This window comes from Molothrus ater, chromosome 18 (assembly GCF_012460135.2).
Source record: "Molothrus ater isolate BHLD 08-10-18 breed brown headed cowbird chromosome 18, BPBGC_Mater_1.1, whole genome shotgun sequence".
Lineage (NCBI taxonomy): Eukaryota > Metazoa > Chordata > Aves > Passeriformes > Icteridae > Molothrus > Molothrus ater.
In genome coordinates this window covers 9,696,437-9,723,810 of record NC_050495.2, presented here as the reverse complement: position 1 = coordinate 9,723,810, position 27,374 = coordinate 9,696,437, and the positions used below count along the sequence as shown (strand labels likewise).

Genomic DNA, 27,374 nt, shown 5'->3' with positions numbered 1-27,374 from the left:
CAAAAGGGGGGTCAGGGCAAGTCACGGCGAGGCCGATGGCTCCCAGCCGTGGTTTCAGTCAGTGTCCGTCCCTCTCGAGTGCTGGCGGTGAACATTCACTTCAAGGAGTCTTGCAGAACGCTTTGTTATCAACAGGGGGATTCTTTTCCTTTTCCTTCTCCCATTTGCTGGGATTTTCCCGTGGCTCTGGCATTCCCTGCCCCCCTGGTTAGCTGTTCTCACTCCACTCTGGCACCATCCCCACGCCGTGCACCGAGTGGTACTGGTGGGGCGACAGGGTTCGAGGCACGCCGTGGGAATACAGGAATTCTGCCGGCTGGAGGCTGCTGGGAGGGGACTGGATGCCCGTTTGAGGTCCACACTGCCTGACGATGGGCTGGTGAGAGCTTTGGTGCTGGAACATGCTGTGGGTGTCTGCGATTTGGGGCGACGTGTGGTTGGCCACGCTGCCCAGGCGGGGCATGAGCGGCCCCGAGGTGAAGTGGGCAGAGAAATGCTGGTAGGGTAACCTGTCCATGGGCTGCATGGCAGACACTGTGCAACTGCTGTACGAGGGCACGCTGGGCCACGTGTTACAGCTGATGTCCTCCAGGCTGGGCACGGGCTCCGTGGGCGGCGCAGAGCTGGCGTACATGCAGGCCTGGCGCTGCGCCGACTCAGTCCTGTACGACGTGTTCAGTCCCTGCTGCTGAGGGTAACTGGACCTGTAGAAAGGGTCCTCGTCTGCTGGAGAGGTTTCCATGTAGGGCTTCTTGTAGGGATGCTCAGTGGTGGAACATTCCTCATCTGTTGGGAGAGAAAAGGCCTGGTAACCACCAATGATAACGTGCCCGAGGCTGAACCTCCCTCTCTGCAGTCCTGGTTTTACTGAGGACAATCTGACACTTCCCTTGGTGTAAATTCCCATCATTTCCCTGGAACTGATCTCAATCTATCCTGTGGAAACCAAGCCTTGCAGTTGGCCCTCTCTGCTAGAGCAGGGAAGGGATTATCCAGGAGCTCTGGGAGGAAAATCAAGATGCTGGAGGGATCCTGAGGTTTATCTTTCTTGGTGATCCCCCCACATGCTCCCCCATCTCCTTCCTGCTGCCACTTTTACCTGAGGAATAACATCTGCCTGTGACCTCTGCACCCCTGTCCCCCAGGAGGCTCAGAGCTGATGCTGTCAACTCAAATCCTTTACAACAAAATGATAAAGTATAAATGATAAAAAGAGACAAAAAAGGAGATCACAATAAAAATCCTCCCAAGAGAGCACCAGCGATGGCACGGTTGGGACAATCAGATTTGGAGTTTGACAGCCCCAGCCTTTAGCTGTGCCAAGGCAGCTGGGCACATAAATCCTCACAGGGCTGTGGGCACATAAATCCACACAGGGCCATGTGCTGGAGCCAAGGGGAACAAAGGAGAAAAGTAAATTTCACAGCTAGAAACAACTAGGCACATCTTGCAGAGCCCTTTGTTTCCTGCAGCATCCCAGGCCAGCAGAGGGAAGGAGATAAACAATTTAGGTGAAATCTCCAGGGTGAGGCCAAATGAATAAATGAATGTGCACTTATTTATTCATTCACAGGGTCATCAAATGAAATCCAACTCTGCTGGAATAGATGGCAAAATTCCCAGGGATGAGCACTTCACCAAGAGATTTTAAGGACAGTGTGGCAAGGGAAGGGGAGCTGTTCTGACATGGATTAACTTTGCTGCTGCTGCTTCAAAAACAAGATTTCTGGTGCAGGCAGGAAAACATCCCACTTGGTTAGAGCTGTCCTGGCTGCACCCTTTGAACAGGGGTCAGATTTGAAAGAAATTTGGAACAAGTTACCCTTTACAATTTTTCTCCACGAACGTGTTTTGAGCTGTAATTTTTTCCACCCCCAAAATACAGTGGGGAAACAAACCCCAAGCAGTTGCACAGAAAGGAGGACTAAGAGCATATGCCCCACAAGAGGCACAGAGGTGTTGCTGCCAGGCTGCTCTGAGGGGAATGCTCTTGTCACACCTTCAGGAGGGGCAGGTGGGCAGTGCAGGCATCTTTTGTTTCATCTAAACACACACACATGCACATAACCCTTATTGCCCTGACAGCCACGAGGGCTCTCCTGGAAGCTGCACCCTCTCTGCATGTAAAACAACCCCTTGCTCCCACCCAGGGGTCTTCAGAGTCCAGCTGGAACAACTGCTGCTGTCCATCCTGGTCCCACAATCCACAAAGAGCAGGTCCTGAGGAACACCATGGGGACATCCCCACAGTGGCCTTTGGCTCTGGAATAGCATAAATTCAGCTGGAAAGCCACAGTCCCATTTTGTTCTTCCTGACAACATCAAAGCCTGGCTCCTTCACCTCAGCAATGCAGAGCCCTGATTATCAAGTTTCTCCTCTGCCTTCCCTGTACACTGGGGTGGGAAGCAGGATGAGATAAATGAGCAATTCCATCCCATTTTTGAAACCAGCTGAAACAATGAGCAGGGAGATGCAGGAATGTGTCATCCTCCTCAATGCAGCTCAGGTCCAATTTATGTAGGAGCAGGGGACAGGATGGGGTACCCTGAAAGCCAAAAGCTGGAGGCACAGGTGTAACCTCTCTCCTGATCTCAGCTCCATGACAGGAGGTACATCTGGAAGAGCAGCCTGAGCTGGAGCTTTTATGGACAGTGTAAAAAGTTTGGATTCCTGACCCACCGCTGAGTAATAAGAACACTGGGGTGGAAAAACAATGTCTTGTAAAATGCAGCATTGTTCTGCTAATAAAGTTTTCAGCATTAAACCGCATCACTCTGCTGGCACCAGAAATCATTGGCTTGGGGTTTGACTGTTTATTTTATTTTGATTTTTTTAAATATACAACACAAACCAGTCAAACTCTGTTTTTCCATGGTGTAAAACAGCCTGACTTACAACCTGAGCTTGCTGATTTTTCCATTTAGCCCAGACATTTCACTGCCTGCCACAGCCCAGCTGGGCAGAACTGCAGTGTCACAGAACCACTTCCAGAATCTATCACAGGTGAAGAGAAAACAACAAAGCCAACCAGGATTTCACCCCATAAGTGCCCTCTGTTCTACTATGAGCTCTCAGGATCACTCTGCTGGTCCCCCCAGAGCCAGGATCCCTGAGGTTTTATGTGGAAAGGGATTTTAAAGTGTGTAAGGACCTTGTTCCCATCTCCAAACAGGACCTAGGCACTAACAAAGGGTTCCAGGCTGCCCTAACATCTTCTGCCTGTCCTCCTGCCCCTCTTCCCAGTGATTTTCCCATTTATGGAGCCTCAAAGTGCTAGAGAGGGAAAAGAATGGTCCATGTGCATCCTGAGGTGGGATGGTGCAGAGCAGAGAGCCTCAGCTGGAGCTGCCTGGGGGATTTACAGCAGTCCATGCTCTCTGGTCTTGTCCCACCCCTCCTCACAGAGGAGATCAGAGCCAGCACAGAGCAGCTGCAGGGCATCCCCAGGGTGTGTGGAGCAGCTTTAGGGTGGAAAGGGGACGTCTTCAATGACAAAAGGAGCACAAGACCAACAGGTCTCTCATGCAATGCCAAAGGCTGCAGTTTCAATTCATCCTCACGGGCTCTGGAGCCTGGACAGTGCAGCTCAAGGGAGAATCCTGTCCCTGAAGGTCCTCTTACCTCCTCCTATCAGCGTAAGCAGGACACTGGCAATACGTAACTGCCTGCTCAGGGTTTGATTCCTATGTTGGTTCCCCGACAGCAGCTCCTTGTCCTTTTTCAGGTGCCACTGAGCCCTCAGAGGAGCTGTTTGCTATCCTGGGAGATATCCTGACCATCTCCCCCTGTTGCTGCTATTCTTGGAAGCCAAGGGTGGTGATCAGCTCTAGGGAGCAGCCCCTCGATGCTGCACAAACCTCAAAAAGCAGGAGGTGCTGCCAAGCAGGGGGAGCTGCCAGCGCCAGGGAGAAGCTGCTCTGAAGTGAATCCAAGGAAAACGGAGCCTGAAGAATGGGCTGGAAACTGGCTCCCTCACAAGGAATTTGATGATCTATCTAATGAAGGAGCTCGAGCGAGAGCACGAGCGCTTCCAAGATTTCCGGTATTTACTACTTCCAGCTGGGCTGTAAATACCACGCAAATGGCTTTTTAAATGGAATTTTCCCAATTCCAAGATTCGGGCCACGTAGAATGAAATGCAAACATGGAAAGCCTCTGGACTTCAGGGTGTGCTGGGCCTCCCTCTTCCCCCTTGGTGTAAATTAGGAGAGCTCATCTCCCCAGGGTGGAAGACAATGAAGAATGGGACATGACTCCTTTGGTTTTCAAATCTCACCCGCACTTCCAGGGCGTTACAGGAGGTTCATCCTGACTTTGTGAGGGACACACAATGGGTGATTATCACTAACTCTGTTGTTTTATCCAGTCTGGATTCCAGCACGGATCTGGCACAAGCCTGAAGAGCCAATACCAGGCTGCAAGAGTGACAAAGGTTGTCCAAGAAGAAAAGGACAAGGCAGATTCAATCAAAATGAACATCTCTAAAGGAGAAATAAGTCCTAAATCCTAGGACATGGAACTTAAGACATGCCAGCCATTCCAGCTATGTCTCACTGTCTGTGATATGGCTGTGTTGCACTGAACACAACAGGGCTGTGGGACAGGGACAATCCAGCCCCCAAAAGCTGGAATCTTTTCCACAGGCAGCAAGCTGCCAGCACTCCCTGCAGAGGCACAGCAGGCACCTCTGACAGGAGAGGGAGTTCAGAGAATGGCCAGCTTGGAAGGGACCACTGTGGCTTATCTGGTCCAACCTCCCTGCTCCAGCAGGGTCATACCAGAGCACATGGCACAGGATTGTGTCCAGAAAATTCTGGAATATCTCCAGAGAGGACACTCCACACCCTCCTGGGCATCCTGGCTGGAAAGATGTCCTTCCTCATGTTCAGGTGGAACCTCCCAAGCATCAGTTCCTGCCTGTTGTCCTGCTGCTGGACACCATGGAGCAGAGCCTGGTCCATCCCCTGGCACCTCCCTGAAGGCACTGATGGAGTCCCCTCTTAGTCAAGACTGGCCCAGCTCCCTCAGCCTTTCCTCATTAGGGATATCAAACTACAGTGCCACAAGAATGTGGCTGCTCAGCAAGACCTGGGTACACCCCAGCTCCCTGAACATCTCTTCCCCATGCAGGGAGTCCCTTGCTCACCCTCAGTGTCCCACAGCCACCTGCCCTGGGCTCCACTGCATCTCTCCAGCTGCAGCACAGTTCGAGCCTTGGGCAGCTCATCTCATCTCCAAACATCAGCAGGGTGAGCAGTGTGTCCTCCAAGGAGACAGCCCATGCCTGAGTTTTGTCCTACAGATTCTTTGAGTGAAAAAACAGAGCTGGGTGAGATGTGGCAGAAGTTGGTTCAGTCAACAAAGAGGTCTGTGCACACTGACAATGCCTGTTCTTGAAGAGAAGGTGGAAAGGCATTGCTGTACCAGCATTGACCTCATCAGAGCAGGAAGGAGATGAAAAATAAATCCTTCCCCAGGGTGATGTCCAAGTCAGGGGGCTGAAGGACACGGTCCTCACCGGTTGGAGCCAGTGGATTCTGCCACGTCCCCCTTCTCCCTCAGAGTGCCAACTTGACAACTTTTATAACCTCCCCTGGGAGAGCCTGTTCCAGTTGCCTCCTGTTCAGCATCACAAGCATCCCAGAAATCTGCCAAGTGGCTGGGATTGTGTAAGGCTGGGAGGGAGCAGAGGTTTAGAGGGATGACTATTTAGTCCACAGGATATCTGAGAGAGAGGATAATACAAGGGAAAACCAGGCCCAGTATCTGAACTGGGATGTGGGGCTAAATGAAAGACACAAGGCAAGCTGCCTGCTGGTGAGGCCTTTTGGGCTTGTCCAAGCACAACAATGGGAGAGGAAGAGGTGGAGAACAACCAGAAAAAAAGACAAAGCTCCAACTGCTGTTTGTGTCAGCCTAAAAATCCACATCAAGAGCTGAGACCACTCCTTGATGAGACCCAGGGTTGAAGGTAGTCCATCCTCTCAAGACCAGTGACTTTGTCATGTGCCATCAGTAATCCCAGTATGGGGCTGGGATGCGAGGCAGGATGATCCTTGCCATTCCCCATTCCTGGAACACTGACCCCACTGCAGTGCACTGGGGTCATTCCCAATGCTGTGACCCTGCCCTCCCACCTGCACTCCAGGAATCACCAGATTAGGAGCTCTGGGATGTGTCCTTCCTTCCTTCCTCAGCCAGGAGAGCATCACCTCCCTAAGCAGGGGAGCCTTCAGAGATAACATCCCCTGGCAGCCCCGCTGCTCTCCCCTAATGTAATTCCATATCAGATCTCCACAGTGAATCCATCTTGCCTTGACAGCTAAGAACAACACTGCCAGCCACAGAGACTTATCCTTGCCTTAGGTCACCAGGAAAGCAGAAGTTGAACAAGGTTCCTTTGAGTTGGGTGAACACAGACCTGTCCCTAAGTGAGCCTAACCCAAGGCTTGGCTCTGATTGAAGAGGAGGCAGAGAAAGTTCAGGAGATGTCAAAGCTGGAAGGAGACTGGCTTGGAATTCACCCCAGAAGATGCAGACAGCAGCTGGACTCAAAGCCAGCTGAACTGCCCTCTGCCCCCGAGAGCACTTATCCGTAACCACAGCCTTGGGAAAGGAAATAATCCGCTTGAGATAAATCCTAAACTGCCTGAGGAGGAGTCAGTGCTTGGGGAGTGGATAGTCCAACACAATCAATAAGATTTCCAGTCCAGAAAATGGACAGAGGGACAGTAGGAGCAGATAAACTCTTGCTTTTGAGTTTTCTGAGGTGGTGAGGCTTGTTAACTGTTAAGCACAAATGTAGGAAAGCAGGAGAACTGTGAGGGAAAACTCAGAAATGAGAGGCTGGAACAGCAAAAAAAAAAAGAGGAATATCATACATAGGATTATTTTCCCATGTCCAACAAAGATCCTTGCTGGTGCTGGAAGGAAGTTCCACGCTCAGTGACATGAAACCTTGGATCACGCTCTGATTTATCCAACCCGAATCGCTCATCTCTAGTGATTTTTTTTTTCCTTTTAATTAATTTCACTTCGCAAAGAGCTGCTTGGCAGCCCAGGCTGGCTCTCTGGTTCCCATTAACTTTGTGTTTCTTTCCTCTAAGCCCTGGTGGCTGTTTTCCATTTACCAAAGGCACGGGGAGGGGAGAGAAGAAGGCTCAGGGAGGAGAGCGGAGGCTCAGGCTGCCGGGACACCCAGCCTCGAGGAAGAAGCCGCTGGTGTCGGGCAGGACGCTGCTCCTCTTTGATTAAAGCCTTTGGCGGCTCTGATAAAAGGCCCTTAACTGCTTGTGCCACTCAGGGCATGGCAGAGATAAGGAGGGGAGACGAGGCCTCCCCGGGCCTGTCCCCGCACTGGGCCACGCAGGCCAAGAGGGCCGGGGAGCTTTATTCCAGGGCAGATAGCCGTGCCTTTTGTGACAATAAGAGGAAGTGAGATAATTGGGGGATTGAGGGAAACCACCCATGGAGACAGCACTTAGCGGGAATCCCAAAACTGGAAGGAAACCTCTGTTGGTTCCTTATCACGTTCTGATGTGGAGGCGAATGATGAATTGCCCCGCGGGGCAGGGACACGCAGCAGGCAGGGATTGTCCCAGGGGCTGGTTGTCATTTGGGCCAGCTTGTTTTGGTTAGTTTTGTAAAAGGGGGAAGAGCAGAGGTGAGAGCTCAGCTCCTGGGATGGAGGAACTGAGAAAGGGCTCCCAGGAGCTGCAGCTCCCAGCGCTGAGGAGGGATCACAGGGATCACCTTCCAGCACCAGCAGTGGGGCTTTGCAGCAGCCCAGCACCTCACCCCACAGCAGTGCAAGGGTTAAACAGGCCACACACCCCCCTCTGACCTGGGGGACACTTTGGGCATCTCCTTATTCCCCTGCCTTACAGCCAGCATGCCCATTTCCAATCCCTGCTCTGGCACATTCTATGTGAGCACAGTCACCTGGAGGGGACAGAAAATGCCACCTGTTTTCCACTGTTTACCTCAGGAAAATATTAGGATTTCTTTCTATTAGGATTCAGTTATTTTTTTTTACTTTGCATACCTATACACAGCCCACGTGCTCCTACAATATCTGGGGGATTCACCAAGGACATGGGAGAGATTTCCACTGCCCTCCTGCCTCCTCTGCCAGCACTTCCCAGCCCTCCCTACCTTAGACTGTGTGTCTGCACATCCCAGTGCTCCAGGGGTTATGTTGCTAAAAATAATGGCATGTGTCTGACTGATAGGGTGGTGCAGGGAAGCGGGAAGGGCTCTGCTGTGGGGAGAAATTCCTGCTGCCTTGGTGCTTGCTGCCTTCTGGTAGCTTCTCCATAGAGGAAATCCCAAGAAGGCCAACAGGGCTGGCAGAAACCAGCTCCTGCCCACCCCTTGTTGCATCCAGCCCTGGAAATCCCCTATTTGTTTCCAAGTAAAACTGATCTAAAGCTTTTGCTATCTCAGTCCTACAAGTGGTGCTGCTTTGAAGCATTCCCATTGCTCTGGGAGAGGAGGGGAGAGACCACAGACCCCTCATGCCTGCCCAGAACAATTATCCCAGCACTATCAGGGGGCTCTTCCCGGCAGGACGAGCTGAGCAGCCATTGGAAAACTCTCACAGTTTGATCCCTAAAGCTCCTAAAGGACCATGGATATCATGGGTTTCAATGCCAGGCCTGAGCATTTCTGTAGACAGAAAACTGTCTCCCAACTGAGAGACAGCCTTGAGTTGAAAACTGGGCAAAATACAAACTGTCAAGGTATCTCCACTTGGAGATTAACCCTGTCTGAGGGGCTGCAGATAAGTCATCTGTATCTCCAGCACCAGCTATCTTTCCAAATGTGGATTCATGGTGGGTGAAAGGCACTGCCAGCCCTCCAAACAGCTCATTCCCAACCCAGCAGAAATGGGATTTTAGAGTTTCCCAGCCCACAACCCTCATGCCTTGCTCATCCTCCAGCATCATTTGTTGCATGCTATTTTTGCCAGAAAATCAGCTACTGGAGGAGGGAGACAAAGGAAAATATTTTCTCACTGAATATCTAAAATACTCTCTTTCTTTCACTTTGATGTTTTTCTACCCACAAAGGCAGTTATCCTTGGAGCTGTCCAAGGGGAAACATCAGGGAACAATGCTGACAGTCATGCTGGGAGGGGGAAAACACGAAGCAGGGAGCAGGCAAGCTCTGACCTTTTCTCTTGGTGCAGTGGTAGATCTGGCCGTGCTCCTGGGAGATGGGGTAGGGGTTGGCAGGAGGCAGCAGGTCCTGGGAGGTGCTGGACACCCCATTCTCACACTGGTACTGGGAGCCCAGGTTGGAGGAGGCAGAAAGGACCCTGGTCTCACCGCTGAAGGGGCTGTGATTCGAGGACACTTTTTGTCTCACTGTGCTCCTGGGAACAACCGGGTACTCTTTACTACAAGCAAAGAAACAGAAGAGGAACAAGTCAGCAAAGCAATCAATTCATAAATAGATCAGAGGATTAATAAATGAAGGCAGCACATTAGTGTCATGGAGTTTGTTTAGGCTTTCAGGGAAATGCAGATAGCCCTCCCTGGAGGCTGCAGGCCCGTCACACTTTATCCATGCAGAACTTGTTATTCCCTTTCCTTTTAGTCCCCTTAAATTCAACCACCACTATTTTATACACACACATAAAATACATAAATGCAGTTTCAGCAAAATAAACATGGTTTCTATTTACATATTGTAGCATTTATAAGCTACATACTGTTTGTAATGTATTTGCAATATGCACATGCACGTAAATAAAACCAGCATTTCTGCCAAGCTGACTTGGAAATTAATTAAATATTTAGGTCTACTTTTTTCCCTTATAGTAGTTGTCCCCATTCCTTTTGCCTGGAGCCTCCAGCCTCCCTGTATGGGAGATCCCTGCACCACAGACCAAGCTCAAAAAAGAGCAATAAATAAATCACTGGGATTTGATGCACACCAGAGCCTCAGCAGAGCCAGGATGGGAGGGAAAGCCTGGATTGTTCTCTTGCCCCCAGATCTGGTTTGAAGTCAGGATGCTTTGCCAACACAGGCTGGAAATCCCCTCTCCTCAAAGACCCTCTGGTGTTTTTTGGAGATGTTTCTCCAAACACATTGGCAATGTGACAACCCCAAAGGTGATTCCTGCTCTGCAGGGAGAGCTGAACGGGGTCTCAGACACTTCAGGTGAGGTAGAAGTCTCCTCCTGAACCCAAAGGCTTGCTAAAATGCATAAAGATCAGGTAGTACAGCACTACAAAGTGTCCCCAGGCTCAGAGCAGCCACAAAGTACTGATTCCAATACAAGTTTTCTCCTCTGAGTCTGCAACCATTGGACCAAGCTGGCTTTGAGGTACCCCCCTCACCTGTCCAAAATCACTGCGCTGGAGCTCCTTAAATACCATCCACAGGCTCACCTGGCCTCTTCCATGCAGAGGAAGAGCCCTGAACCTGCAGTGACACCCCTCAGGGAGGATCTATCACCGTACAACTCAGAACTTACTTAGCAAAATTTAACAATAGCAATCATAAACCTAGGCCAGCAGGGAGCTTTCATCCAAACCACTGCTGTGCTGGCTGCCAGAAACATCAGCAACCAAGCTGGAATGGAAGGGAAATTCACCCAGGAGCTCAAACCCAAAGAAATGTGGCTCTGGTTGGGCCATGAAAGCTTTCCCAAGCCCAGGAACTGGGGGCTTGCCAAGGACAGCCTGCTCCAAAGGTGGGGTTTCATCTCCTGGAAGCAGCACTTGCTCAGAACTAAAATCCAGGCTGGGCACAAGAAAGAAAAGACAGATGGACCAGGAGGAAGCAGAGATTTATCCCTTGGATAGTCAGGGCAGCAGTGGATACCAGGATTTGTGGTGGCATTCAGAGGACCTGCCTGTGGACACCCAGCACTTACTTCCACCAGGAGATTTAGCTGGAGCACAGCTTTGGTGGCTTCTGGGGAAGGTCAAGAGCTGTGGCCATCAGACTCAGGGGTGACCCTCAGATCTTCTGGGTTCTAAGGGATCTCCCAGCCCTCCCAGGTGATAGATTTGAGCTGCCTGTTCCACCTTCACACCGTGATCCTCAATGAAAACTATACCAACATGACACCCCAAGCTGCATCCCCACCTTGTTTCCCTTCCAAGGAGTTCACCTGCAAGGAGGTGACTCCTGGATGTTCCTCCTAGCTCTCCTTCCTGAGGAGCAGCTGCATAGATTGGCTGGGTTCGTCTCTCTTGGCCCCACTCAACCAACATCCAATTCCCAAAAAATGACAGAGCCTCGTGTTGTTTCCCATGGGAACCTGAGAGCTCCAGTGGAGGAGAAAGAGGGACATCTCATGGCATGATGCCAGGCCATGTGACACTTAGGAACATCTTTCACGGGTAGATTTGGCCAAAGTGGGTAAATCTGGATGAAATCCTAGAGGTGTTCTCCAGCCTCAGTGATTCCATGACCTTTGTCAAAGGATGTCTCCTTGGAATGTGATCTCCATGGGGGTTTCTGACCATAAATTCTCAGTGGGACCCCATAAAGGTCAGGCCCTCGTTGTGCCAGCCACACAAACAGTGGGGAGCCATCTCCACCTCAGATACTTCTGACCCAAACCAATGGAGAGCTGAGAGCAGGAAAAAGTGAACAACCTGATTAGGGCTTTTATTTCTTGATGAAAAACTATTTTCCTAGAATCATGAAGGTTAGAAGAGACCTCCAAGGTTGAGTCCAACCTCTGATCAACACATTGCCAACTAAACCAGAGCACTGGGTGCCACATCCAGTCATTCCTTGGGCACCTGCAGGGATGGACACTCCACCACCTCCATGGGCAGCCCATCCCAAGGCCTGACCACCCTTCCAGTGAAGAATTCCTCCTGGTGGCCAAAGGGAAGCTCAGCTCCTTTCAGGCCAAGCAGGAGCTGTTTGTCTGCACCAGCAATACTTGAACCCCAAGTGCCAGAGCACAGGGGTGCTGGGTTCCAGATTCCTTACAGAATTTCCCAGGGAACAGGAGGATCTCCATGGCCAGAAGAGAGGACTGTGGTGCTCTGGGGGATACAGCAGGAGCTGGGAATCACTCAGGAGAAGGAACAGGTTGGAGTCACCAAGTTTCCAAACAGCAATTCCCAGGAGGTATCACAATAACTTCTCTCCAGACTGAAATGTTTCCGTTTCAGTCAAAACATGTTGGGTGCTATTTTTGCCAAAAAATCAGCTACTGGAGGAGGGAGATGAAGGAAAGTGTTTTCTCACTAAATATCCAAATATTCTCACAAATATCCAAAATATTAGCTTTCTTTCTTTGATGTTTTTCAATTCACAAAGGCCGTTACCTCTGCAATTCTGCATATTCCTCCTTATAGGAGCTGAGCTGAAATAAATCCTTGGTATCTTCTAAAGCATCAATCATCTCAAAATATTTCTATTTTTTCCTGAGCCCCCTCAGCATGGATAGTGCACACCTATCATTTTGAAAGACTGAGGGCAAACTGAAATGGATCAATTTTTTTTTTTTTAAAGTCAATATTCCCAAAGTAGTAGTTGTCATCCTGAGCTATAGTTTAATAGAATGAAAGGTTTCTGTCATATCCAGAAATTTCGCTGTCCAAAAAATAACCTGTAGTGAAGTAAGAAGGGGGAAGAAATGTATTAAAGCTTGACTTAAGCAATGTAGGAAATTGTCCACAGAGCAAGGATGAGGTTCTTGATGCTTCAGGGCCAAAATGTTAGTTTTACATGGGGTGTTAATGGGCTACTTTCATTTTTGCTTTAAAAATTGCAAAACTAAAAGAAATCTTTAAAAAGCTGATTGGGAAAAGAATTTACAAAGAAAAACCTATCCCTGGTCTATTTAAAGTCTGTTGGAGGCTAATAATGAGTATTTAGTTAGTATATTAAAATAGCAGAAGGGAACAGGGAGGAGCAGCACAAGGTGCTGTGTAATACTTCGATTTTTGTTAAAACTTGGGCAAAGAAATCATGGATGATGTCCAAGACTATTGATGCTGAAGTCTGGACTCTGTTCTTGCCTCCCACCTGGCCAGAGGTTTCCCAAATCCACAGGGTTGGACAGCAGCTCTGCAGAACTCCCAGCAGCACCCACATTCCACTTCAAATTCCTCAGGGAACTCCCACCCTACAGATCAGGTCTGACAAGTGAATCCCTCCTGCAATCCCAAATCTCAAATCCCACCTCTGCCAGGTGGAATTAGAAACTCACTCTCATTTTCTCTCATGACAACTTTCCCTTTCCCTGGCCAAGTGATGCTCTCACCTCAACAGACTCAAGAGTTTTGTAAGATCACTTCTGGCCACCAACTCACAGCCAGCAAAGAATTCAAAGGACCAAACTCAAGATGATTTTGCAATCTCAGAACCAGAAATCTTGTTGGCCACTGCAAATTACTAATAACTGGAAAAATGATAAATTCAGACCTGCACAGAGCAACATCCAGTTCACTTTCTTGCTCATTACTACACTCTAAGAGCATAAAAGTTTTCCATATATTTTCATGTACAGATGTGAAGTTTCCTGATGTACCAGCCAAGGCATAGTAAATGAAGCTGCCAGACAAAAACCTGGTTAAAAACCTCTTCAAAAATCCACAGTTTAGAATCAGGAAGCTCTTGCATTGAAGCTTCCAACCCCTACTGGCCCTAAACAAGTTATTTTAGAAGATAGTCCTGATATTACTGCAACAAAACATTGGATACCTCAAGGCTTTCCAGAGCTGCTGTAGCTCATGGCAACAAGACTTCAAAAGACTTATTAAATATTAGATCCCAAGGATCTGTTGGAGGTCAGGGTGAAGCATGACATGGGAAAGGATTTCCTTTCCATGTTTTTACAGCAGCCTTGGAAATACCTAAACTGTCTGAATCTTGTTCACAATATGAAATCTTAGTGTAAAACCTGGCCCAAGGATGAACACAGGGATTCCTCCCCACTCTTTCCAAATTTCCAAGAGATTTTAACTCCTCCTTGGGCAGTCCCAACAAAAGGACAATTATTTGTCACCCCATCAGTGCTGTCCCCTCTACCCAGCACAGAATCAACCCCCAATTCCAGATGTGCAAACACAACTCAATGGCTTTGGGGGTTATAGTTCCCAAGCCACCAATTGTTGTCCTTCCTGCTGAGGCTCAAGAGGAGGGAAGGAGTGGAAGTCAGCCATAGCAGACACAGCAAAAGGAAGAAGTGGGGGGAAAAGTGCCTGGAATAAACAGATCATCTCCCAGGGAAAAAAAAAATATCAAACCAAACCCAGTTGTCAGTGTGCATTCATTTCAGCTGATTTCCAACATATTGAAATAAAATTGAACCACTCTCAAGAGTCTGTCTGGAAGGGGATAAACTAGAGCAGGAAAGGACGTGGTAGGAGAGGAATTACTGAAGACTTCCTGCAGTCTCAGCCCCTGATTAAACACGACCCCTCTCTGTGTGGGGACTGTGGAGCTGCCCCACAGAGAGTAACACCTGAGGCTGGGTGTGCAGCAGCACAAACCAAAGTATCCAATGAGGAATATGAGAGTCTGTTCAGTGCCCCATTCTCCTCCAACACAGCAAATGTCCTGGCCTTCCTGCCAGGACCTGAGGGGCTCCAAGATCCCTGGGCTGGGAATCTCAGGCAGCTGAACAAGGCCAAGTGCTGGTGCTGTGCTGGGGCAATCCTGGGATCAGTCCAGGCTGGGGATGAAATGATGGAGCAACCCTGGGGAGAAGGGATTGGGGGTGCTGGTGGGGGAGAGCTGGACGAGCCCCAGCACCCAAAAACCTCCCATGTCCTGGGCTGCCTCCCCTGCATCATGGGCAGCAGGGCAAGGGAGGGCTCTGCCCCACTCAGGTGAGACCCCACCTGCAGAGCTGCCCCAGCCCTGGGCCCAGCACAGGGAGGACCTGGAGCTGCTGGAGCAAATCCAGGAGGCACCAGGATGGTCAGAGGGATGGAGCAGCTCTGCTGGGAGAGCTGAGATTGGAAATTTCTCTGGAAAAGAGAAAGTTCCAGGGTGACCTACAAGAGAGTTGGAGAGAGACTGTTTACAAGGGGCTGGAGTGACAGGAAAAGGGGAAATGGCTTCACATTGACAGAATAGGTTTAGATGGGATCTTTGAAAAAAAATCCACCCCTGTGAGGGTGGGGAGGCCCTGGCACAGGGTGCCCAGAGAAGCTGTGGGTGCACCTGGGAGTGTCCAAGGCCAGGCTGGACAGGGCTTGGAGCCACCTGGGATGGTGAAGGTGTCCCTGCCCGTGGCAGGGGGTGGGATGAGATGGGCTTTAAGGTCCCTTCAACCCAAACTATTCCATGATGATCCTGTGGCCTGTTAGCAACTCCTCTGAGCAGTGCAGCCCAAAGCCATCTCTGGAACCGACCCAAGAACCAGCAATGGAAAGAACCATGTAGAGACCAAGAGCTCTCATTAGCAGAAATAAAAGAGAAAAAGATAAAAAAGATAAATTTCTCCAGAAAAAGATGTTGGAGTAAGAGGAACACAAGAGGAGCTGGAGAATAGATGTGGGCCAGAGGCAGCACCTCATCCCTTCGTGCTGGGCTGAGCATCATCAAACCCTGCTGCTGAGATCCCAGAGAAAGGTCAGTGACAGAAACTGCAGCTACCCTGTGTTTCTTGAGTGGCTTTCTCACTTCAAAAAAGCTGTGAGTAAGTGAGGTCTGCCCAGCTTCCCTTTGGACTTCATCTGAATTCTGTCAAATTCTACACAATGCATTTCCACCAGGATCAGGAATATTTCCTGGGGGATGTGTGCTGGAGAAAAGCATCCCCTCCCCAGCAGATATTATAATGCCAAATCTCACACTGAAAACGTTTCAGACAGAGGGAGACCCCTGGGAGATTTCAGTGACAGAACCTGGGAAATGGAAGTGGATTAAAGATGCAGTGAGAGGACACAAGAAGAACAAGGTGGTTTGCAGCAGACCAAAACTGCTATGTTTGAGTCAGCCTGGTGCCCACCAGTCCAACAGGATGCTGGAGTGCCAAGGAACACCAGAGCTCATCCATTTCTTCTGCTGGCACCCCAAAATGCACTGTCATCTCTGTCACACTGGCTCTGACTCACTGAGCTGATTTTGTGTCCTCGGTGCCTGGCCCTGTTTCTGCTCTCAATGACGCATGGGAATCTCTGGAATAATTCCTCTGGAGCCAAGAAGATTGCTGTGGATCAATGCCAAAGGCAGCAAACTGGCTCGTGATCCTTGACAGAGAAAGCACAGCCACAACATCAGACTGTGCTGTCACTCTTCCCTGTCATGTGCAGCATTCTGGATTTTTTTGTCACTTTTCAAGGGCTCAGAGTACCCATTGAGGGAGCCAAGAGGCCACCATTTCATGGCATCATCATCTCCCTTAAAACCTTCCCAACAGAAGCTTCAAGGGTTGAACTGCATTAATTTACAAAATGTATTAAATTACAAAATAACCAGGGCCTTCCAGAAGCTCCTCAGCCCCCATAAGAACCACCACAGACAATAGGAGCTGCAGGTGAGCAGCAAGAAGTGGTTACTGAATTGACCAGAATTGCTCCCTCACAGTGCTCCAGACCCACACATGTAGTAAAACTCACATCCCTCTATGCATTTTCCTATCTTTTAAATGTTCAATAAAATAAAAAACTCAACCTCATGCTCAGAAAATTGAAAGCTTTGAAAAACCTCCTCTTCCCAAAGGGTCCATCCTACCTAAGAAGCTGCTGAAGGCACCTCTTGTGCTTCAGGAAAGAAAGGCAGTGGGAAGAAAATTAACACTCACTGGAATTTGGATCTCTCTGGAGCTCGTGGCTTCTCTTTTTTAGTGAAATCCTCTCCTGAATGGATTTCACTAATTTGAAAGTCTTCACACCACTCCTGAATGAAGTCCTACCTGGACAGACTTATTACCATCTTTCTGGGAAATAAGAGGAAAAAACCAACATGGGAGGCTCTGGAAAGGAGAAAGCCATGGAGAGGGATGGACTCAAAGCCATGGCGAATGTCAGGTCAGAAGTTTCTGGTACAAAAGGCTCTGAACTGTTATAAAAATGTGGGGGTTTTCCAGATATTTTTCCTAATGAAGGAATAGCACTAAAAATGCATCCCACCATATTCTCCAAGGGGAGAATCCCCATCATTCCCCTAAAACCAGGATAGACTGACTAGTCCATCACTGGGAAACGTCATAAACATACATTTATATATTAAAATATACAACATATAAATTTAATTACATTTTAATGTATATTTATATGTTAAATCTATATAAACCCACAAAAGGCAGGGCATAGTTCTGCAACATTCTCAATCCTGAATGGTTCTTTATCTCATAGACACAACCTATTTTTTATAGCTACAATTTATTTATATATATAACTGATTTTATATATGGTTTTATATATTTTCATATATAATTTTGAATATATTCATATATCTACATAAAAAACCCACAAAGGTGGGCACATATTTGCAACCTTGAATGGGTCTTTATTTTACTATAATCATCTTATCCTGCCCTCCCTTAAAAAAAATGCCACCTTTGTAAAGGCACACAGCCATTCCTCTGCTAAGTTATTAAAATGAACATCAGAAATTATCCAGTAAAGGCAAGGATTTTAACCCTTCCAGCCCTGAGTGGGTGTATTTATATATTCCAAGTGTTTCTGTTCCCTGCATCAGCGACCGCAGCCCCTGCATAAAAATGCCAATCAATTTTTAGCACGGGCTCAGCGTGGCTTGATGCCATGCTCTTCATATGGCACTGAGCCCTTCCTAAGAGTCCTCCCTGTTCCACCTCCTCCCTCCTGCTCCAGAAAAAAAAACCCCCTTGAATCCAAACCTTCAAATCTTTCCAGTGGCTGTAATGAAAGGGTGGTTTGGCAGCAAAAAAAAATATTGGCAGGGGGGAGAACACATCATCACTCAAGTTCCAGTAGAAGCTGGGAGACTGGCACGGGGTGGGGGGAGCTATTTCAAGGGGTAGTGCCACCATAAATAAATAAATATTGACAGATCCTGCCAGGATCTGCTGGAAAGGGCAGGCAGGGAACACAGAGCACATTCAGGAGCCCACAGAGATGATTTCGATGGAGCAGATTAAGTGCTGCCTATACCTTTTTTTTATACATCTATCTTGACTTTTCTGGGGCTGAGTCTGAACATGTTTGTACACAGGAGGACATTTGCCCAGTTTGGGTGGGTTCCAGGCATGTTTGCAGGAATTATTTGGTGCCTGACAGCACAATTTTCCTGGCTATGGAGAGCCACACTCATATCATCAACTACAACAAGCAGAAGTGACCACCTACAGCTGGCTCCTGGGTGGGCAGTGGGAAAAACCCTCCCATCAGAAGGTCCCAAAGCAGGTCCCTCCAGCAGGAGCCAGAGGATAAAGGATCTGAGTGGCTCCTCCCCTCCTGGAAAATGCTCTTTTGAGAATCTCCATCTGTCTTAGCTAGGATCGTGGGTATGGCACCGTTCCTGCAAAACATTTGCACCAGGAAGCAGCTTGACACATGGAGAAAGTTCCAAGTGAAGGTAAAAGCACAAAGTTAATTACCAGCAGGGCCTGACATTTAGAAAAGGACATTAAACAGGATTTTCAAACAAGATTTAGGCTTGCTTTTCAGCTTAAGTACTTGCAGCCAAACCCGAGATTCTAAAAGGCCTCCTCAGCCACCTGGCCCTAGAGATCCCAACATTTTCTAACATTTCCTTCTTCAATCTGAAACCACCACACCTCTGCTCCTGCTCTGCACATCCAGAACCCAGCAGGCAAACACTCCCCTCCTGCCAAAGCCCCTCCAAAGCCAGTAACAACAGAGCACAGGACTCTCCACCACCACCACCTCCAGAGGCAGCTGGTGCAGGCTTAAAAGCCCTACTCCCAAAACAAGGCTGGGAGCTTTGTCTTTAAAGCACTGTCACCTGGGAGAAAGGAACAGTCTGGAGGCCAGAGCTTCTTCCAGCTACTCCAAGTTTTTAAAGGGTCTAAGTCCATGTGCAGCCTCAGAGAGGAGAGTTTAGTACAAAGCTAAAGGCTACTCTGGATGGGGACATGTCTGAAGGAAATGCACAGTCCCTGTGGCCAAGACAGCATCCCACAAGTGAGCATCTGCCTCTGCCACCCAGCAATTAAGGAACTCCCCAGGGAGCAGAAGGTCCAGGATTTTGGCTCCATGTCCTGGGAATATTTCAACAACCTGATGTAGAGCACCCATGCAGATGCCAAGGCAGGGAGTGGCACCATGTCCTGGCTCAGGGACGTGCCAAGCAAGGCCCAGGTGGCTCTGGTGACCCTGGGAGGGTCCCCATAAGGGTGGTACACATTACCTCTGCATCCTGGACATCCTGTGGAGCTCCATGTCATCACTGCCACGGAAGCCTTTGGCAAAGGGGTTGTTCTCAATCTTCAGCTGGGTGATCTGAAAGGGAGGAAACGCAGCAGGGTCACGGCCAGGGACAGAGGGGACAAAGGTTATTAAACCCAAGGCAGGTGGGATGGGAGGGAAAATACAGCTTGCAGGAACTCCAGGCATCCCTCAGCTCAGGCACTGACCATTCCAGATGGGCCTTTCCCTGGAATGCTCCACAGGAAAAATATCTCCTGTCAACAGCCTCTCGCTTCTCCCAGGCTTGTCCCATAACTAATATGTGGGACTGCTCACGCACATTTTTCTCTGGAGAAAATCTGCTTTCTAAGAGTTTCATTTTGCTGTTGGGACAGAAAGGGCTTCACTGCTCCAAGGACCGGGGATGGAAGCTGGGTCTGAACAAATCCCAACAAGTATTTTCTCATCAATGCACAGACAAGACCAAAAGCTCACCTCTCAGATCCTGCACCCTCTCTCCTAGGCCAGTGAATCTCACCCTTTGACTGTTTCAGACCAGCTAAATGTGCTCCAGGTGCTCTGCATCTGCCATCCTGCCCCACAGCTGGCAGCACTGCATGGACTCATTACCTAAATTACTTTGAGGGCAACTTCACCTGTGACCATCAAACCCTTAAGGATTTTTTGTCTCCCCATCACTTCCAGTTTGCTCACTAAGTGAGAGTCTAAAGTTTAGCCAGATTAATCCCCTCAGTCTCAACTTTCATCCTCTTAAAACATCTAAATTTAAGATTTAAAGCAGCTTCTAGACAGACCATGCCTTACCCAGGGACTATGCTGCTCCAAGAGGTTCCATCCCTCCTCCACTACTTCTCCTGAGGGTTTTGGTGAGCAGGGCTTGTCATTTAAGCCAATATTCATTGTGGACCAGCAACACCCTCAGCTGCCCTGTGGATTTTGTAAAAACTCCCTCTGCCTGCCAAATCTGATGGAAATACTTTGGTGCCTTGCCAGAAGAGGACTGAGCCCGGACCAGGTGTGATATTGTTGCAAAGACCCAAAGTTTGTGCAGAAGAGGGGAAATTTCCCTTTTTTTTCCCTCTTTTCTCCATCCCTGCCTGGCAGTCTGAGCTCTCAGCAAGGAATCAGGAGATTCCTGATTTCCACTTGCCCAGGAGGAAAGAGAACCTCGTGTTTGCCACTGGAGGAGCTTCACGCTCTCACCATGTTTTATGGAAACCCCGTCCTTCCTTCCCATTGAGAGCTGGCCAAGGGGAAGGAAAGAGCTCAGGATCAAGGCAGGGAGAACAGAGAGAGGTTCATGCTCACAGAGTCAAGCACAAACAACCAGGCCCACCTCCCTGCCAAAATCCAGAGAGGAAAATCTGGCTCGCCCAGTGTCAATAGCAAACCTCGCCAGGTGTATGCACAACCAGATTATTTTGCTCTTTTCTTGTCTTTTTGCATATTTTTTTCCAAGGGCCGTTTGTTTATTTGCCATTTTTGCCTTATTCAGCCCCAAACTTCTCCCAGAGCCCCCCACCACACTTACACTTATCTCCACAGGCATTCCCATTAAATCAGGACCATACTTCAGCACATAAACAAGCCCTTGGCACTTTTGGCACTTTTTTTTTTGTCCCTCATTTCAGATTTCAAAGAGAAGGGTAAACAAACAATCTTTTGGGGTCAATTTGCCAGTTGAGCCATTCTCTAGCAATAAAACAGAGGTGCATTTTGTAATTAAAAGCCCTGAATTATTACACAACCAGCTGTGTATTTTGCAAAGCAACTGCCTATCGGTTTGAAGGTGGTGACTCTTCTAGAATGAATAATAGGCATTATTCAACATTTTGAATGTTCCTGAAGCCCTGTAAATGTAGGAGTTGTCCTCTCTTGCCGACCCCAATGGCAATATTTGCTCACATAAGTGAAGTCCTTCAGTGAGTGAGGATTTACAGGATTGGCACCAGCACACAAAGGCACAAAGGGTCGGATTCATCCCAACCTGACCAAAGGCATTTTAACCAAGGCGCCTGCACTGGGAGCCTCAGCTCCCTGCTGGAATCAAGGGAGGGACATGGGGACTGCCAGAGGGCTCTGGGGTGGGTGGCAGTGCCTTCACAGGTCCCCAGTGCACTCTGGTCACTGGAGGAGGAGCCAGCAGTGCTCCAGCCCCTCGTTTAAGCCCCTCAGTTGAATGCCCCGTTTGATTCTTCAAGGTTTTAATGACCCACAAAATAGCAGCCAAAATATCAAAATGGGACCTCAATATTGCAAATCTGGTGGTTTAGGAGAAGTCCCCTAACCCACACCAGGAACACACTTACAAGTGAAGGTGTTGATGCTGATGGCCAAAAGCCCCAAGAGAATCACAGCCAACTTCAGCCTCCTTAAAATTAAGGATCTGCTGCATTGAAGGCATCTGAAAACCAGGGACTAAAGATTTAGAATTCATTCTCAGACCTTTGGTGTCCTTCAGATGGATTGGAGCTCCCAGAACAAAGTTTCCCCAGGTGACACCTCATGGCATCAGCCACCACAAAGCCAGAAGAGCCCAAGCCAGATTTAACAAAACTGCACACAACAAACTAAAAAACAGAGAAAAAGTTGGTGAATCCCTGCTTTAGCAAACAACCTGTGGAAGATATTTCACTTGGCCACTTTTTTGCCTGACTTCCCAACTATTCCAGAGGTGGAAAAGCAAACTCAGGGGTGGAAATAACCTTCTTCTAGATCAGCTTTGCCACAGCAAAACTGAGTTTAATTGACTATAACTCACAGGGGGGCAGGGAGGGAGAAAAGCTGTCAGAAAGTCAAATGACAATTACCTCATGAAAAATAAAACAAAATACGACGTCCTGCGAGGTCATTAAGACAGAGTGCCCAGGGCTGAATTGTACAGCACAGGTTCAATAAAACTGAAGGGCTTTGTTTGTGTATTTGTTTCTGACAGCAAAGTTTCCCTGGTTCTGAAGCAGCCACAGACCCTTGGGGACCAGAGCTTTGCAGGGTGAAGCCTCCTAGATTTCCACTTTTCAGGGTTTGTCTGACCTATGGGTTCATCTTCACTTTAATGGGAAGTGACAGTTCCCAATGGAATTGGGAATCCCAAAGGAACCCCTGGGCTGCTCCCCTGCACTCCTTTCTCTGGGCTAATTGGCCACAAAGCTCTTCTGCTGAGACCTTCCCAACAGCATCCTCAGCTCCAGCAGGACAAAATTGAGCTTTGCATGGAGTTAGGTCGAGGAAAGATGCTTTACTTCTTTTTCCTTTTCCACAGACATGCATTTATATGGAATTTGTGCCTAAGGGCTCACGAATATCATTATGGCCAAAATCAAAACTACCATTTTGTAGTATTTTTTATCAAGAACTTAATATTTTTCCTCAATTGTTTCTCACTTTAGAAGTTGTAACAAAGTTAAAACTTTGTTAGGGGTGATGTGCTCCACACCAGGTGTTCTGGACTCTATTTTATTTATGTATTTTGCTAGCAACTTCTTTTTTTAAGCACTTAAGCTAAGGGAAAATTCTTCACCCTGATCTTTTTGGGCTCTTCTGAAACTAAGAAAGGTTGGGCATTCTGGAAAAGGAATGTTCTTCAAGGAATGTGGATCCTGAATTTCTGGATTCTCACTCACATCTACTTAGAGAACTTAAAACTGATTGGAGGGGGAAAAAAATTCACCATTTAGTGATGAAGAGGTGCAGATGATCACCCTTGAGAGGTGCAGAGCACTCATGGAGCTCCCCTCTCCGTGGGGATCCAGTTCTCCCTGGCCTGCAGGCGCCCGTGGTCCTGCTCAGGGTGGCACAGAGGGACCTGGAGCAGCTGTGCCAGGGCTGGAGCTGGCAGTGCTGGGAGCCACAGGAGCTGGAAAACACAGAGACTTCTCTGCCAGGCTCTCAATAAGCCCAGCAAGGAGCCAAGGCAGGATGGAGGAAGCCAAACCAGAGGAGTGGGAAGGAGAGAAACAGATGCAGACAAGTTGGCTGCTGAGCCCAGGGACACCTGGGCCAGGCAGAGGAGCTGGATGGGGAGCTGGGACTCAGAGCCCCAGGAGAAGGGAGGGGGCAGTTGCTAGCAGAGGGGAGAAGATGCTGAGCCCAAAGCAGTGAAGGAAATGGGAGGGACTGGGAGGCTGCTTGGAGGTGCTGGGGTGAGACAGAGGGGCTCACTGAGGAGCCTGCTGGGACACAGGGACCAAGGGACACAGGGACCAAGGATGGGAACAGAGACCTGGCACAGAGCTCTGGGGGAAGGAGGTGAGTCTGCAGGCAGGATGGATGCCAGATCCAGAGGGAGCCTTGGCCAAACTGGAGGAGAGGGGCTGCTTTGAGGACCAAAAGGGTCCAGGGGCTCAGGGCTGGCTGAGCACCCCATCCCAGGGCTGGCAGGGAGCAGGGACAGGACTGGGGACAGAAGGTGACAAGGCTGCTTCAGCCAGAGTTGTGAAGGGCACGAGATCCCTGGAAGGAAACACTGTCCCAGGAAGGCCTGGAGCAGCAGTAAGAATCATGAGGAGCAGCAGAGAGAATCAAAGAGAGAGCAGCAGCTCCCTGCCATCCTCAGTGCCCCAGAGCAGCAGCTCCCTGCCATCCCCATCCTCAGGGCTGCACAGAAGCCACCAGGTCTGGTGATGAAGAGGAGCTACTTGGTGTCACCTTGCTTAGCCCCAAGGAGCCCTCTTTGGAGAAGAGTCTGCCCTGGGTAAGGAGAGGGGCTGTCCCCTCTCTCCAGCCAGATGGAGAAACACAGGGACAAGGAGCCCAGGCAGGGCAGGGAGAGCCTGGGGGCTGCACAGGAGAGTCCCATGAGATGCCAGCCAGGCCACCCCACTGGTGGCCTCTGCTGAAGGGGTGGAGGTGGCCACCTGCAACCTGAGACAGGGAAAATGGAGCTCTCAGGAGAAAAAACCCACACCCAAGGACCTGCCCACCTCCAGCCTTCAAGGACAGTGACAAGAAGCCACGTGCTCAGAGGGGACACCAGCTCTCCAGAACTCCCAGAGTGGAGCACCACTGACTCACCAGCATGATTTTAGCACTGGGTCTTTTTCTTTCCTTCCTTCTCCTTTTTCTTCCCTTCCCCCTTTTTCCTCCCCTTTTCAGGGGAAGGATGAACCTCTCTATTCAGAAATCCCACCAGATACCTGGCAGTGAATCCAATCTTTGGCCATGCCCTGCCCTGCTCCTCCCTGGTGCACACAGCATTTCTGGGTGCCTGGAACATCCCACCCGGGGCAAACGTTTCCTTAAAAGAATTTTGGCTACCAAGAATGTTAAATAACTTAGGGTGGGGGAAAAAAAAAATCAGCATAAAACCGGATATCCTGAGGGGGGGGGAACCAATATAAAGCCCAAGTCCAGCTAAGGGGGAAAGTAGGTTGTAAAAATTAATGAGAATAATTGTTGTGAATTCTTGCTTTTGAAAGAACCCTCGTGAGGGGAGAACCTTAATTATTTCTGTCTATTAGGTTCATTTCCTGGTCTTAAGCAGAGAGCTCATACCTAATAAATATGAGCCAGTAACACAATGATTTAAGCTACAGCAAAATGGTGCTTAACTGCAGGGAAAGTTAATATTTGGGAATCAACCTGATTGCAAGCACCCATTGTGTAAATGGCAAGGAAATGAAATGTGCATGTGACCTTTTTTAACACCTCAGTATTTCTGGGGTGTTTTTAAGGGTAGCAGAGAGGGGGGAGGTGACCAATGGAGCTGCTGACAACCACCCTGAAAACTTCACCAAAACTCTCTTCATAGCTTAAGCCTCTTTTTGGGGAGTAGGGCTGAGGAGAGGGAGATCCTAGGGTGCTTAAATATCTTTTCAGGCTGTCTAAAATATCAGGGGAAATAAGCACAAGCCCTGCACTGGGATTGCAGCTGTGCTCTTGAAATAAATTGACCTATCTGGAAGCAGGCAGGTATTTCTATAAGCTGTGTAAGCATGGACTCAAATGCATTTTGGGGTGAGTTATACAGTTCATTCTGTAATAGAATTCAGCTCTAACAGAGCTCTTGAAACCTAAACCCCGTGCAGGGATGAATTTGTGTGTGTGTGTGTGTGTGTGTGTGTGTGTAAAATACATCGGCGTATAAAACTCTGTGTAAAATATGTCAGAGGCTGGGTGGGGTGGACGGGAAAGATTGCATGAGGGATGAGCTACAGGTGAGAGACAAAAATGGGAAAAAAGTCAGCAGTGCACTGACAGCAAGGGCTGGGGATGCCCCACATGTTGGGGGCTGCCATCCTTTATGGCAGGGGGGAATGCAGCCTGTGTTACAAAAGCAAAATCTGGTTTTCCAAGCAACCTCAGCTGTGAAAGCTGAGCTCAGGTTTCAGCTGGGGGAAAAGACCCCAACTCAGTTTCACCCACCTCAGCTGGGAGATGTTTCTCCTTGGCATCTGCATCAACCCCAATATCATTCCCCATCTGCACTGGGGTGAGCTCCAACTTTTATTCCCTTCCCTGCAGGGAGATGCCATTTAGGGAAGATCATCCCCTGGTTTATTTTTATGGCTCTATCTTTCCCAATTGGGATTTTATCTTGGGGCTCCAGCCACTCTTCCCCTGTTCCCCCCTGATTCCAAGCAGCACAGGGAGGAATGTGTGTGTCAGGGGGCAGAGGGATGTCAGAGCCTGTAAAACGTGTCAGGGGTGTGTAAAATGTGTCCTGGTGTGTCTGTGGGGATTCCTGCCTGTGTCAGATACACAGATGTCATTTCTTATCACACAGATGTTGCTGATTTACAATCAAATATTCCTGCTCCTCCTAGCATGGCAGTTTTCCCAAACTACTGTACTTACATGTTCCTGCTTTGCTTTAGTTTTATTTGCATGATCATTTCTTTTCCTATAAACCAGCCCCATTTTTCTTCAAAGGAGAGCAGCTCCATTCACGTCTGTTTTCTGCTCGGGAAATGCCTTTAAAGCAGGCAGTGTGTCCTGTTTTATTAACTCCCACTTCTATTAATATTATATTCTTTCTGCAAATCCATCAAGCAGAAGTTAAACTTGATTTTATAGCATCCACAGTGGAGTTATAATTTAAGGCATAATTTGGCAAGGACTCAATTTGGATTGGGTTTGCTTGTCCCAGCCGTGCCAGCAGCTCCTATTTTAAAGGGCAGGGAAGTATTTTCCTTTCTCCCTAGTTATGGTGGAACACTCTTTCTTCTCCAGCCCAGCTCTACTCTCTGCAGCTTGCTGGTCAGCTGATGGATGGAGGAAATGCAATCATTTCACACAGCTTTAGGAACCTGCATTTCCAGGAAAGCATCCAGGATTTCTTTGGGGTGCTAAATGACTTTTCTCTGTCTGAAAAACAATTATTCTATGGGGTACAAAGGAGCCATCCTACCTGCCTGTAAGCACAAGTTTATAGTAAGTGCTTTTTATGTGATTAGAGAGGAATTTGCTTTTTTGCTGAAAGAAAATGAGTTTTCATGGGGCTGTGGCAAACGACAGTTGGTGAAAGAATCATCTGTGGAGAACCACACTGCCTTCAACACTCAGCCTTCCTCCTCCTCCTCCTCCCGTGCTGGGCGGGGAAGCCCAAACCCAAGCAGGGAAGGAGCGGAGGGGCAACGACAGCACCAAGAAAACCCTTATTCCACCCAAGCCAGCAGAAGACAAACCCATCCCGTTATTCTCGTGCTTTGTTTGCTGATCGCGGGAGCTGAGCCTCCCTTTCCTGCCCGGGCCTCCCGGCTGCCGAGCCCGCAGCCCCCCGTGGGCAGCCGGGTTATCAGCGCCCGGCCGCGAGGGGAGCGCCCGGCTCCCTCCTCCAGATTAGGAGCCTTTGACCCACGGCGAGGGGGGGAAGATAAAGCAAACTTCCTCGGTTGGTCGTCTCCATGTAAGCAAAGCATCCTGGTGAGCTCATTCCCCCCTCCCCGGCTCGCCCCGAGCCTGGCTTTGGATGCTTTGTGCGGCCAGGAATAACAGAGGGGATGGGATGGGAGAGGGGAAAGGCGAAGGGAGGAGGAAAATGGGAGAGGGAGAGGAAAGGACAAGAAGAAAAGACAAGGGGACAAGGAGAGGAAAGAAAGGGGAAGAGAAAGGAGAAGGAAGGAAAG

At 48.9% G+C, this 27,374-nt stretch overlaps 1 protein-coding gene across 1 annotated transcript in view; it reads right to left on the bottom strand.

Annotated features, from left to right (window-relative positions):
• Window positions 1-208: 208 nt before the first annotated feature.
• Window positions 209-27,374, bottom strand: part of TBX5 (T-box transcription factor 5) — a 38,529-nt gene continuing 11,363 nt past the window's right edge. Inside the window, exons 7-9 of the mRNA XM_036393343.2 lie at window positions 19,289-19,380; window positions 9,175-9,401; window positions 209-786 (exon numbers count right to left, since the gene is read on the bottom strand). Of these exons, the coding sequence (XP_036249236.1) occupies window positions 209-786; window positions 9,175-9,401; window positions 19,289-19,380 (897 nt within the window). The remainder of the gene's footprint in view (window positions 787-9,174; window positions 9,402-19,288; window positions 19,381-27,374) is intronic.